Source organism: Oncorhynchus tshawytscha, linkage group LG16, assembly GCF_018296145.1.
Source record: "Oncorhynchus tshawytscha isolate Ot180627B linkage group LG16, Otsh_v2.0, whole genome shotgun sequence".
NCBI classification, from domain to species: domain Eukaryota; kingdom Metazoa; phylum Chordata; class Actinopteri; order Salmoniformes; family Salmonidae; genus Oncorhynchus; species Oncorhynchus tshawytscha.
In genome coordinates, this window is record NC_056444.1 from 14,138,580 (window position 1) to 14,151,845 (window position 13,266).

At 42.5% G+C, this 13,266-nt stretch overlaps 1 protein-coding gene across 1 annotated transcript in view; it reads right to left on the minus strand.

Annotated features, from left to right (window-relative positions):
* The window catches only part of LOC112232703 (histone-lysine N-methyltransferase 2C-like), a 301,309-nt gene that overhangs the window by 268,685 nt on the left and 19,358 nt on the right, over positions 1 to 13,266 (minus strand). Inside the window, exon 2 of the mRNA XM_042298636.1 lies at positions 10,225 to 10,401. Within this exon, the coding sequence (XP_042154570.1) occupies positions 10,225 to 10,400 (176 nt within the window). The 5' untranslated portion in view covers position 10,401. The remainder of the gene's footprint in view (positions 1 to 10,224; positions 10,402 to 13,266) is intronic.

Here is a 13,266-nt window from a genome sequence, read left to right on the forward strand (position 1 = left end):
TGATATAAAGAAGAAGATGACCGTTATTTAGTTATAAGTTAGTTATAGTTTCATTTTCCATAATTTCATTTTATATTTATTGCATTTCTACTATTGACTGTTACCATTTTATTGTTATTATTATTATATTTAATTTTGTATTATTATTTACTTCCATTTTATATTTTTGTTACAATGTATATTGTATACATTGTTGCTTTGGCAATATTGACACAATATTTTTCATGCCAATAAAGCAGCTTGAATTTGAGAGACACAGAGAGAGAGAGAGAGAGAGAGAGAGAGAGAGAGAGAGAGAGAGAGAGAGAGAGAGAGACACAGAGAGACACAGAGAGAGAGAGAGACACAGAGAGAGAGAGAGAGAGAGAGAGAGAGACACAGAGAGAGAGAGAGACACAGAGGGAGAGAGACAGAGAGAGAGAGAGAGAGACACAGAGAGAGAGAGAGAGAGACACAGAGAGAGAGACACAGAGAGAGAGAGAGACACAGAGAGAGAGAGAGAGAGAGAGAGAGAGAGAGAGAGAGAGAGAGAGAGAGAGAGACACACAGAGAGAGAGAGAGAGAACAAATCCAATTTTGAAAAACTCCCATATCTACTAGGTGAAATTCCACAGTGTGCCATCACAGCAGCAAGATTTGTGACCTATTGCCACGAGAAAAGGGCAACCAGTGAAGAACAAACACCATTGTAAATACAACCCATATTTATGCTTATTTATTTTATTTTGTGTCCTTTACCAATTGTACATTGTTAAAACACTATATATATATATATATATATATATATATATATATATATATAAATAATATGCCATTTGTAATGTCTTTATTGTTTTGAAACTTCTGTATGTGTAATGTTTACTGTTAATTTTTATTTTTATTGTTTATTTCACTTTATATATGATCTACCTCACTTGCTTTGGCAATGTTAACACGTTTCCCATGCCAATAAAGCCCTTGAATTGAATTGAATTGAGAGAGAGAGACACAGAGACAGAGACACAGAGACACAGAGACAGAGAGAGACACACACACAGAGACAGAGTTTGGTGACCATATCAGTTCCCTTTACCAAGCAAGTCTTTACAGACCAAACCTGCAATGGATACCAGGAAACCAAACCAACGCATCCAAAACAAGCCCCTGGAGTGGAGAGAGGGATAGGACTGCACACATTGGGACAACCATGGCGAGGGAGAGAGAAGCCGGGGAGAACACACTCCTCTGTCTAGCTCTGAACACTTGGCTGGACCATCCAGAACAGCTCATGCATCGTGGGTCTGTGCAAATGTAGCCTCTAAAAAGCTCTGGCACATTCTGGCTCTCGCTCGCTTTCTCTTTCTCTCTGTGTTGCACAAGAACAAAGAGGTGTTATTCAGAGTACTTACCAATGTGGCTCACTAAACTCAAAGCCTACCACCCGGGCCAAAAGGGCCTGATCCTTCAGATGGACTAGCCTAGATGTAGACCGGTTCAGAACACAAGGACTAAGCCTCAGCTGGTCCAAATAACAGAAACAGGGATATTTCACATCAACAGAAGACATTTCCTGCTTTGTGCTTAGTGGGAAACACACCCCAGAAATGTAATAAGCCTTTTTTTCAAAGGCAAAACTCTTTGGAGGACAAAAACAACAACTAGAGGCCACAAAAGTAACCACGTTTTGTGGTTGGAAATATTTGGTTTCGACTGCAAACAGTTGAGGCTTTGTGGCCCATTCTCACAATTATTGTCCTGAGTTTTGTCCTGGAGGCAAAACTGAGCGATATCCCCTTAGATAGGCCCATTTAAATTCAAAATTGGCTAGATTGTAAAAAAATATGAAAAATAAAATGTGCATTTTGGTCTTAATTTAAGGCTAGGGTTAGGCATTAGGGTTAGCAGTGTGGTTAGGGTGAAAGTTAGGTTTAAAATGTGTCAGCTAGTGACCACCCTGCAGAGCTGCCTCCAGAACAAGATTCATGATGAAAATAGCTAACCTGCCACAATGCAGTGGCGAGGTCCAGGGCCAAGGCATCGGGTGACCAGGGTTGGGTTTCTAGGATGAGAAGGACACCGCTACGGATGCTGCCGTCGGCAACCGACTCCCAGCGCTCTGATCAATGACCTACATCATTGAAAATGCAAGGCCATTGTCGTGGCCTGGAACAGGTTTAATCCAGGTTAACAGGCCTGGCCAGACACCTCCTCTCCCTTCCACACAGAGCATAGTAAACTACGGCTGATAATATTACAGAACTAGCAGCCTAACTCACAGCTTTTCATTTTATACCGCCTTCATTCTGCATGGTATTGGTTTTACTTGTCAGAAATTCATGCCAACCACAACTACCATTTCTATGACTTCTCTAAATGGCTCTAGCTTTGAGCATCACTTGCTATGATCACCATAGCCACCTCAGTGTTGTCATGGTCGCCATGGCCAATGCAGCGTTGCTATGGTCACCGTAGCATTGCTATGGTCGACATGGTCACTTTAGTGTTGATATGCTTGACTACACAATGTATTCTCAGTTATACTCTGGAAAGTTGGCTCCCAAACAACTGAAGTAAAAGGACTTGACAGGTGAAAGTGGAATGGTGGAAGCCAGACCAGAAAAGTTATGATGAAGAGAAGGTTTCCTAGGGTACTGGGGAACCTGAAAACACTTCAAAACAGTGGCTTAGTTGAACAATATGTTGGACATGAATGTCAGTTTAGGTGATGGTGGAGCTGTGGCTGCCCCTAGAATAAATCAGAATTTCCAACTGACAGTTTATGTAACGGACACTGTTGTTTTTCCAACGGTGTTGGAAGAGTTGTCCATTACCACCCCTGGATAGAACAACAACTATGTCGAGTCAGCCCGGTTTGCAAAAAGAATGCAAGGACTAATCTTAAGTCACAAGACAAACATATCAGTCAATGTATGCAACCTTGACGTTTACAACAAGATAAAAAAACAGAGCCTCTCAAAGTCCTCATAGGGATTCGTTGAGTAATCCATGCATGAAGCCAAACAATGCCGAACCCCATGAGACCTTGAAACAAACTAGAAGAAAGCCAGATGTACGGTGATGCTCACTGTTAGACAGGCACTGCATAATGCATGCGTCATGCCCATCTGACTACCCACAGTCCTCGGGTTTTGCCAAGCCGGGGCAACCAAATGGATTTCACGTGTACCCGTCGTAACTACTGTGCAGCACAGAGGTTAACAAGTGATGAAATGTGGGCTAATGAGTAACCCAAAGGCAGATAAAACACCCGCTAGCCAAAGCCAGAGTGACAAGAGCGAACCACTGGGACCTGTGTAGCTTCCCCTCTCTCTCTCCCTGTGATGTCATCTGGAACTCTTGGGAAACTCTGGTGTACAGTCTCACAGGGGTAGGATGGTCCTAATCACAAGCCACCTCTGGTACAATAGAAGGTTCATAAAGTAAGAGTCATTATGACAAGTTATGAGCCCAAGTTCCAGGTTCAGGCTCCCGTTAGACTGATTCTGAAACAAATATCTAATCACTGGTTCACATAAAAAGTTTCTCGTCACCAAACACCAAGCTAAATGCTGCATCTAGTCCTGATGATCCCAATTCTATGCATGATCTTTCGCTTTAGAACCACTAGAAATCATGTGGTACTGAAAAAAACCAGTCACAAAAAAAAACTATATCTAAACGTCCAGTGAGTTGGTCTCTACTACAGTGAGACACACAGTGGTAGTGGGGGAGTGAGACACACAGTGAGACACACAGTGGTAGTGGGGGAGTGAGAGAGGGAGAAAGAAAATAATAATAAACTGCTGTTGCAAGTAGTTCCACCTCCCAAGGCAGTGACGAAATCCTGGCATGGGTACACTGGCTGGGCTGAGGCACACCACCTTCTCTGTAGCTCTGCTATTTCCCAGCATGCCGTTTAACCATTACCTCTCCGGTTTTACATTTCCAGCTTACAGAGCAAGCTTCTACAAGCAATTGGTTAACAGCTTCAACAACAATCCCAATGTTAGAGGCTAGAAACGTCTGAAATGCTGACTCAACACGGGACATACCTTCCCTCCAACCAAAAGCAAACAAGGGTCAATGAAATGAACCGTTAACCCATACAGAACGTGCAAGAGACCCCTTTGAAATACGTAGACCTAGGACTTTAGTTGAAACTCCTCCACAGAAAACAGTGGTAGGGTTATTACTGTCCTAGGTTGGGCTTTGGGGGTGAGTCCTGGCAACCAGAAAAACTACTATAACGCACTACTGCAACACAGACACAAAGCTCACGTGGGTCAGTGGGAGTTTGTCAGACCGATAAAGTACAACACCGAGGAGGATATCTGTGTTTGTGAGAGAGTACTGGTGTTATTTTAGGCCAAATCAATAGGAACTAGTCTGACCACAAAAAAAAGGGGGCACCCATTTCACAGATGACATCAATAACATTTCACATAAAATCCTGCACTGCTATAGCTTAATAAGGATCCATATTACATTTAGAAACGTCTCATAAGAATTTGTAAAACACTCATGATTGACAGCTGTTCCCAGAACGAACCAGGCTGGCCATTTAGATGGTCAGGTAACAGTCAGTGATTCATTGCCCTGACCCCTTGGGCATAGCCTACACAGGAGACATTTCCAAATGCAGCAGCCATTGGGTTATGCAAGCCCACTCAGAAGAGGCACTCCAAGCTTTTGCACTCTTTGTGAACAAATAAATAAAATAAAAACAGCCTGGCTTGCTGCTGGCAGAGAGACACATCAGTGACATAGTGGGTCTAGGGACAAGCTTGCCTTCAGAACAAAATGAGGGACAGGAGGAAAAGGGAACAGTACCCTTGACAGGAAATGGTGCAATATCCTTTATTTTTTAGTAGGTTGATCAGCTTTAATATTGCAGATAGATTGTGTGTTATTGTCTGCATCATTGCCAGAAAATGAAAAATAATAAAAATAGACAGACGTTTCTCAAATTAGACACTAATGTACTTGTCTTCCTGCTCAGTTGTGGACCGGGGCCTCCCACTCCTCTTTCTATTCTGGTTAGAGACAGTTTGCGCTGTTCTGTGAAGGGAGTAGAACACAGCGTTGTACCAGATCTTCGGTTCCTTGGCAATTTCTCGCATGGAATAGCCTTCTTTTCTCAGAATAAGAATAGACTGACGAGTTTCAGAAGAAAGTTCTTAGTTTCTGGCCATTTTGAGCCTGTAATCAAACCCACAAATGCTGATGCTCCAGATACTCAACTAGTCTAAAGAAAGCCAGTTTATTGCTTCTTTAAATCAGTACAACAGTTTTCAGCCGTGCTAACATAATTACAAAAGGGTTTTCTAATAATCAATTAGCCTTTTAAAATGATAAACTTGGATTAGATAACACAACGTGTCATTGGAACACAGGAGTGATGGTTTCTGATAATGGCCCTTTGTACACCTATGTAATATCTGCCTTTCCATCTACAATAGTCATTTACAACATTAACAACGTCTACACTGCATTTCTGATCAATGTTGATTCTGATCAATATATCTGTATTTCTGATCAATGTTGATGTTATTTTAATTGACCACATTATTTTTGCTTTTCTTTTAAAAAAAAGGACCTTTCTAAGTGACCCTAAACTTTTGAACGGTGTGTATATAGTATGTGTATATAAACTCAGCAAAAGAAGAAATGTCCCTTTTTCAGGACCCTGTCGTTCAAAGATAATTCGTAAAAATACAAATAACTTCACAGATCTTCATTGTAAAGGGTTTAAACACTGTTGAAATGTCCGTACTGTGAGACGCCTAAGACAGCGCTACAGGGAGACAGGACGGACAGCTGACCGTCCTCGCAGTGGCAGACCACGTGTAACAACACCTGCACAGGATCGGTACATCCGAACATCACACCTGCAGGAGGGTGAGGACCATTCCCCTCAGAAATGTCCGGGAACCTGCAGGTGCCTTGATGGAAGAATGGGGTAACATCTCACAGCAAGAACTTGCAACTCTGGTGCAGTCCATGAGGAGGAGATGCACTGCAGTACTTAATGCAGCTGGTGGCCACACCAGATACTGACTGTTACTTTTGATTTTGATCCCCCCCTTTTGTTCAGGGACATTTTATTCCATTTCTGGTCGTCACATCTGTGGGACTTGTTCAGTTTATGTCTCAGTTGTTGATTCTTGTTATGTTCATACAAATATTTACACAAGTTTACACACACACACACACCTCAGAAGAATACTACTAGACAAACAGACCAGGAGCACACAGCGTCACCCATATACACATTTTCCTAGGAAGTCAGTGGTGACATCATTTTAACACCAGTCTTGTGTTTATGGCCCATAATCAGCCCAGGTGACATTTTATCTAGGCCAGCCAAGCTGTTACGAGTTTTCAATACCACTAAGTTGCGCCCAGGAGTTTTAAGACAATCTGGGACATTTTGGAATGTCCAATGGCCTTTTCAAATAATAATAATAATAATAATAATAATAATACTACTACTACTATAGGCCTACATAAATACCTTATACAGTCATTCCGAAAGTATTCAGATATTGACTTCCCCACTTTGTTACTTTAGACTTATTTTAAAAAATATATTCTTTATTTCTCTCTTCAATCTAAACACAATACCCAATATTTAAAATAAAAAACAGAAATACCTTATTTACATAAGTATTCAGACCCTTTGCTATGAGACAAAATGTAGCTCAGGTGCATCATGTTTCCATTGATCATCCTTGAGCTGTTTCTTCAACTTGATTGGAGTCCACCTGTGGTAAATTCAATTGATTGGACATGATTTGTGAAGGCACACACCTGTCTATATAAAGGTTAAACAATTGACAGAAATATCCGTAGAGCTCCGAGACAGGATTGAGCCGAGGCACAGATCTGGGGAAGGGTACCAAAAAATATCTGCAGCACTGATGGAGCTCTAGAGTTCCTCTGTGGAGATGGGAGAAACTTCCAGAAGGACAACCATCTCTGCAGCACTCCAACAACCAGGCCTTTATGGTAGAGTGGCCAGATGGAAGCCACTCCTCAGTAAAAATGCACATGACAGCCCGCTTGGAGTTTGCCAAAAGGCACCTAAAGGACAAGATTCTCTGGTCTGATGAAACTAAGATTGAACACTTTGGCCTGAATGCCAAGCGTCACGTCTGGTGTAAACCTGGCCCATCCCTACAGTGAAGCATGGTGGTGCAACATCATGCTGTGGGGATGTTTTTCAGCAGTAGGGACTGGGAGACTAGTCAGGATCGAGGGAAATATTAACGGAGCTAAGTACAGAGAGATTCTTGATGAAAACCTGTTCCAGAGCGCTCAGGACCTCAGACTGGGGTAAATGGTCACCTTCCAACAGGACAATGACACTAAGCACACAGCCAAGACAACGCAGGAGTGGATTTGCGACAAGTTTCTGAATGTCCTTGAGTGGCCCAGCCAGAACCTGGAATTTAATCCGAGCTAACATCTCTGGAGAGACCTGAAAGACAGGTGTGCCAAGCTTGTAGCGTCATACCCAATAAGACTCGAGGCTGTAATCGCTGCCAAAAGGTGCTTATACAAAGTACTGAGTAAAGGGTCTGAATAATTATGCAAATTTTTAAAAACTATCTAAAAACCTGTTTTTACTTTGCCATTATGGGGTATTGTGTGTAGATTGATGAGGACAACAAAAACTATCAATTTTTGAATAAGGCTGTAACGTAACAAAATGTGGAAAAGTCAAGACCACCGAATACTTCCCGAATGCACTGTACATACGCGTGCACACACACACACCTCATTAGCTTAGTACAGCTGTCGTAGCCAATCATATGACTGTTGGTTGCATCCATAGCGCATGAATTTGAGTGGTTACATTTCTCTAGCCTCATCCCTTTATACCAAACCAAGTGGCGGGGCTGTCAAAAAGGACCTCAGGATTGTGGGTTCTCAGTTGGCGTTTCTATCCAATACTATTTATATGAAGGGCAACAAACTGGAAATACACTAAGGCCGCTTGTTAGGCAGTCGCCCCCAAGGCAGAGTACATACGGTACTGTGACAGTGTTAGCGTGCAAAGCGCCATCAGCTATTCGGCCCCATGGCGTTTCTACCTGCAGTGTCAGGTGCCATGCTAATCAAACTCAAATCAAATTTTATTTGTCACACGCGCCAAATACAACAGGTGTAGACCTTACTGTGAAATGTTAACTTACAAGAACCTTAACTCTATTTCTTGAAGTGCGTTGTTGGTTAAGAAAATATTTACTAAATAAACTAAAGCATAAAATAACAATAACAAGGCTATATACAGGGGGTAGCAGTACCGAGTCAACGTTCGGGGGTACGGGTTAGTCGAGGTAATATGTACATGTAGGTAGGGGTAAAGTGACTAGATAATAAACAGTGAGTAGCAGCGGTGTGAAAAACACCTAGCATTTAGGTCCAGGATGGCAGGAAGCTAGGCCCCAGTGATGTACTGGGCCATACGCACTACCCTCTGTGGAGCCTTACGGTCGGATGCCTAGCAGTTTCCATACCAGGAAGTGATGCAACTCGTCAGGATGCTCTCGATGGCGCAGCTGTAGAACATTGAGTATCTGGGGACCCATGCAAAATCTTTTCAGTCTCCTGAGGGGGAAAAGGGGTTGTCGTGCTCTCTTCACGACTGTCTTGTGTTTGGACCATGATAGTTTGTAGGTGATGTGGACACCAAGGAACTTGAAACTCTCGACCAGCTCCACTTCAGTCCCATCGACGTTAATGGGGGCCTGTTCGGCGTGCCTTGTCCTGTAATCCAAAATCATCTCCTTTGTCTTGATCACATTGAAAGAGAGGTTGTTGTCCTGGCACCACACTGCCAGATCTCTGACCTCCCTATAGGCTGTCTTTTCATTGTTGGTGATCAGGCCTACCACTGTTGTGTCGTCAGCAAACTTAATGATGGTGTTGGGGTCCGGAAGTCCAGGATCCAGTTGGATCCAGTTGCAGAGGGAGGTGTTTAGTCCCACAGTCCTTAGCTTAGTGATGAGCTTAATGGGCACTATGGTGTTGAACGCTGAGCTGTCGTCAATGAACATCATTCTCACATAGGTGTTTGTTTTGTCCAGGTGGGAAAGGGCCTATAATGTGGCCGATATCAGCATGGTGCGTATGAGGAACATTACTCTATCTATAAAGAGGAGGCCCCAATGTTCCCCTGTGCAGCTATCTTAGCTAACAAAGGCTTGTTGCACGCCACTCAGTGGATGTCACATTAGTAGGAAGTAACCAAGCACACCCTCCATCTGAAGATCAAACCCCCTCCCCACAAAATTACAATGTACTCCTTCTCCATGTCATTTGAGCAGTCCATCTCCTACAGTTCTTCCGAGTTGGTTTTGTTGTACACTGATAGAAGGTAGCTACATAGGAATGACAGACAAATAAGACACCAGGATGAAAGCAATACTTTCTCTCCTTTATGAGTCTTGCCACGTGAAAAGATGAAAGTGGGGATATCTCGGAGACATAGATGTAACAACCAAAAGAGAAAAACATTAATAGCCGCCCGCGTACATTGTTTGTTTCTAGGCAGCATCTCCTTGTGTGCCTCGCGGGCGCTCAGCTTCCTCAGTGCTAATGCACCTCGAAACACTTGAGTGGCTCCTCGAGGTGGAATCTGTGCATAGCTTAGATCCACGTCACGCTTCGTGATTCTCCTTCCCTCTCCAAACACACACACACACACACACACACACAAATCCCCATCCCCACGTGTAATGTTCGGGGTTAACTTGGGTTATCCCTGCAGCCACGTCAGCTCACATGCCCTTCCTTGCACTCGTATGATTCATTTGGGAGGCCTAGTAGTGAGTAGCAGATTTAATAATTCATGGTACTTAATAAATTGATTTAGTGGACCTATGGGGTTGTGGGGATGAGGCAGGGCGATTATTACCAATTGAAGAAAAAAAAAACTGCTTTGAAAGAAATGGCAAGATTGAGCTTGAACCAGCCACAGAGAGATCAGTCGGTAGACTTAATGGTGTTTTTATCCTCTACAATATGAATTAAACCTTTACATCTCACTTCCACCAAAAACAAAGACCCCCTCCAGAACAACTAAACTGCTTCGTAAAATACACCAAAAAGGATAACATAAGACTGGCCAAATGCCACACGGCCCAGTGAAACCATGGAGGGCGACACCATCAGCAAAGCAGTCAAACCCAAGCACCCCCTACTAAGCGTCACACCAAGGTTAGAGCGAATGGGACCTACTTCTTTTGTGTGGGTACTCGCGTGGGCGCGCTTGCATCCTTACGAGGCCGGCCACGGGGGCGCCTGTCTGTGGAGGCAGGGGAGGGGCTGTCTGAAGGGGAGCCCCCCCCAGTGCTGCTCAGGGGAGGAGACGGTCCGTGGTCAGAGGGATCCAGACTCTTGTACTCTGATGACATTCTGTGGACCGAGATGGAGAGCATAGGGAAGAGGAGAGAGATATCATTTATTAAACCATGGACAAAAGATACGCAAAATGTGTCTTGCTAGTGAAGATGACGAACTGTATTGTCAATGTGACCTGTTTGAGTATACTATGAGACAGTGGACTTCTGAAATCCCAACAACCACCAATGTCTGTCATCTGTGTCCACCAGTTAGACACATGGATAATGGCAATGAATGCCAATATTTCATACCATAGGGATCTTTCAATGCAACATATTACATTTCCAAACCTGCCTGGACCAGTGCCCAGGCTAGTTCAGCAAATCAATGTTCAAATCAATGTTCGTTCCATTCCCCCACCAGCCAATCTAATTGAACTAATCAAGAGCTTGATGGTTCAAAAGTTAAGAGAAGTTTCTTTCAGTCGACATATGTTAACTTCACATGCCTTAAGATAAGAAGCAAAAACACACAAATAAAAGAGGCCAGGATGTAAGTCACCGTCACATCACTCCTACTCCTAACTTTGACTAGCAAATTTGCTGAGGTTACCGCCACCTAGCTAGCCCACTAACAACTGGTTTCAAGTTCATGTCACATGCACAAGTACAGTGAAATTATTTTTTTGCAAGCTCTAACTCCAACAATGAAATAATCCATAACAATATATACAGAACAAAACAAACAAACAAAAAAAATTAAGATTTTACAGAGTTAAAGTTCATATGAATAAATCAGTAAATTGAAATAAATAAAGTAGACCCAAATCAATAGATTTCACAACTGGGAATACAGATTTGATGATCACAGAATGTTTTTTATTTTTTATTTTTATTTTTTTAATGTATGGGCCTCACAATGTGTCTCAAATTGCCATTAATAAAATGCAATTGTGTTCATTGTCAGTAGCTTATGCCTGCCCATACCACAACCCCATCATGGGGCACTTTGTTCACGTTGACATCAGCAAACTACTGGCCCACACAATGCTATACATATGGTCTGCGGTTGGGAGGCCGGTTGGACGAACTGCCAAATTCCCTACGACGACGTTGGAGGCAGCTTATGATAAAGAAATAAACATTAAATTCAGCCCTCGTTTACCTGTAGTCCACGATCTTCTCCATTGTCTTGCTCACCTCAAAACTTGAGACATCTATGTGACAAAACCGCACATTTTAGTGGCCTTAATAGTCCCCGACAGAAGGTGCACCTGTGTAATGATCATGCTGTTTAATCAACTTCTTGATATGCCCCACCTGTCAGATAGATGGATAATCTTGGTAAAGGATGTATGCTCACCAACAGGGATGTAAACAAACTTCAGCAAAAAAAAAATTTGAGAAAAATAAGCTTTTTGTGTGTCCGATGGTTTAAATAATGCAAAAGTGCTGGAGAAGAAAGTAAAAGTGCAATATGTGCCATGTAAAAAAAGCTAACGTTTAAATTCCTTTCTCAGAACATGAGAACATATGAAAGCTGGTGGTTCAATATTCGCAGTTCTTCAATATTCCCAGTCAAGACGTTTTAGGTTGTAGTTAGTTGACGCGTCATAATTCCGATATTATCTCTCTATACCATTTGTATTTCATATAACTTTGACTATTGGATGTTGGCAAACGCAGTAAAGTGATGTTTGAATGAATGCTTATGAGCCTGCTGCTGGTTACCACTGCTCAGTCAGATTGCTCTATCAAATCATAGACTTAATTATAATAAACACAGAAATACGAGCCTTTGACAATTAAGATGGTCAGATCCGGAAACTATAATTTTGAAAATAAAACATTTATTCTTCCAGTGAAATACGGAACCATTCCATATTTTAATCGAACAGGTGGCATCCATAAGTCTAAATATTGCTGTAACATTGTACAACCTTCAATGTTATGTCATAATTAGTTAAAATTCTGACAAATTTTTTACGGTCTTTCTTAGGGTGAAATGGTCTTCACACAGCTCGCAACGAGCCAGGCGACGTAAACTGTTGCATAAACCTTGAATCTGCTTGCACAGAACGCAAGAGAAGTTACACAATTTCCCTAGTTAATATTGCCTGCTAACATGCATTTCTTTTAACTAAATATGCAGGTTTAAAAAAATATATCCTTCTGTGTATTGATTTTAAAATCATCACCCGTTTGGCGAAGTGATTCAATGATAAATTAACAAGCACCGCATTGATTATATGCAACACAGGATAAGCTAGTTAACCTAGTAATATCAACCATGTGTAGTTAACTAGTGATTGTGTTAAAATTGATTTTTTTGATAAAGTTTAATACTAGCTAGCAATTTTCCTTTGGCTCCTTGCAGCCACAAGGTCCTTTTGACGCTGCACTCGCGTAACAGGTGGTCAAGCCTGCCACGCCATTTCCTCGTGGACTGCAATGTAATCTGCATCCAAAAAGGCTGATTACCGATTGCTATGAAAACTTGAAAATCGGCCCATAATTAAAATGGGCCGTGCCGATTAAATCGGTCAACCTCTAATTCAGAGACTTGTCCTGAAGCCACTCCTGCATTGTCTTGGCTGTGTGCTCAGGGTCGTTGTCTTGTTGGAAGGTGAACCTTCGCCCCTAGTCTAAGATCCTGAAAGCCCTGGAGCAGCTTTTCATCAAGATTCTCTCTCTACTTTGCTCCATTCCGCTTTCCTCGATCCTGACTAGTCTCCCAGTCCCTGCAGCTGAAAAACATCCCCACAGCATCATGCTACCACCACCATGCTTTGCTGCAGGGACGGTGCCAGGTTTCCTCCAGACATGACAATTGCCATTCAGGCCAAAAAATTCAATCTTGGTTTCATCAGACCAGAGAATCTTGTTTCTCATGGTCTGAGAGTCCTTCAGGTGCCTTTTGGCAAACTCCAAACGGGCT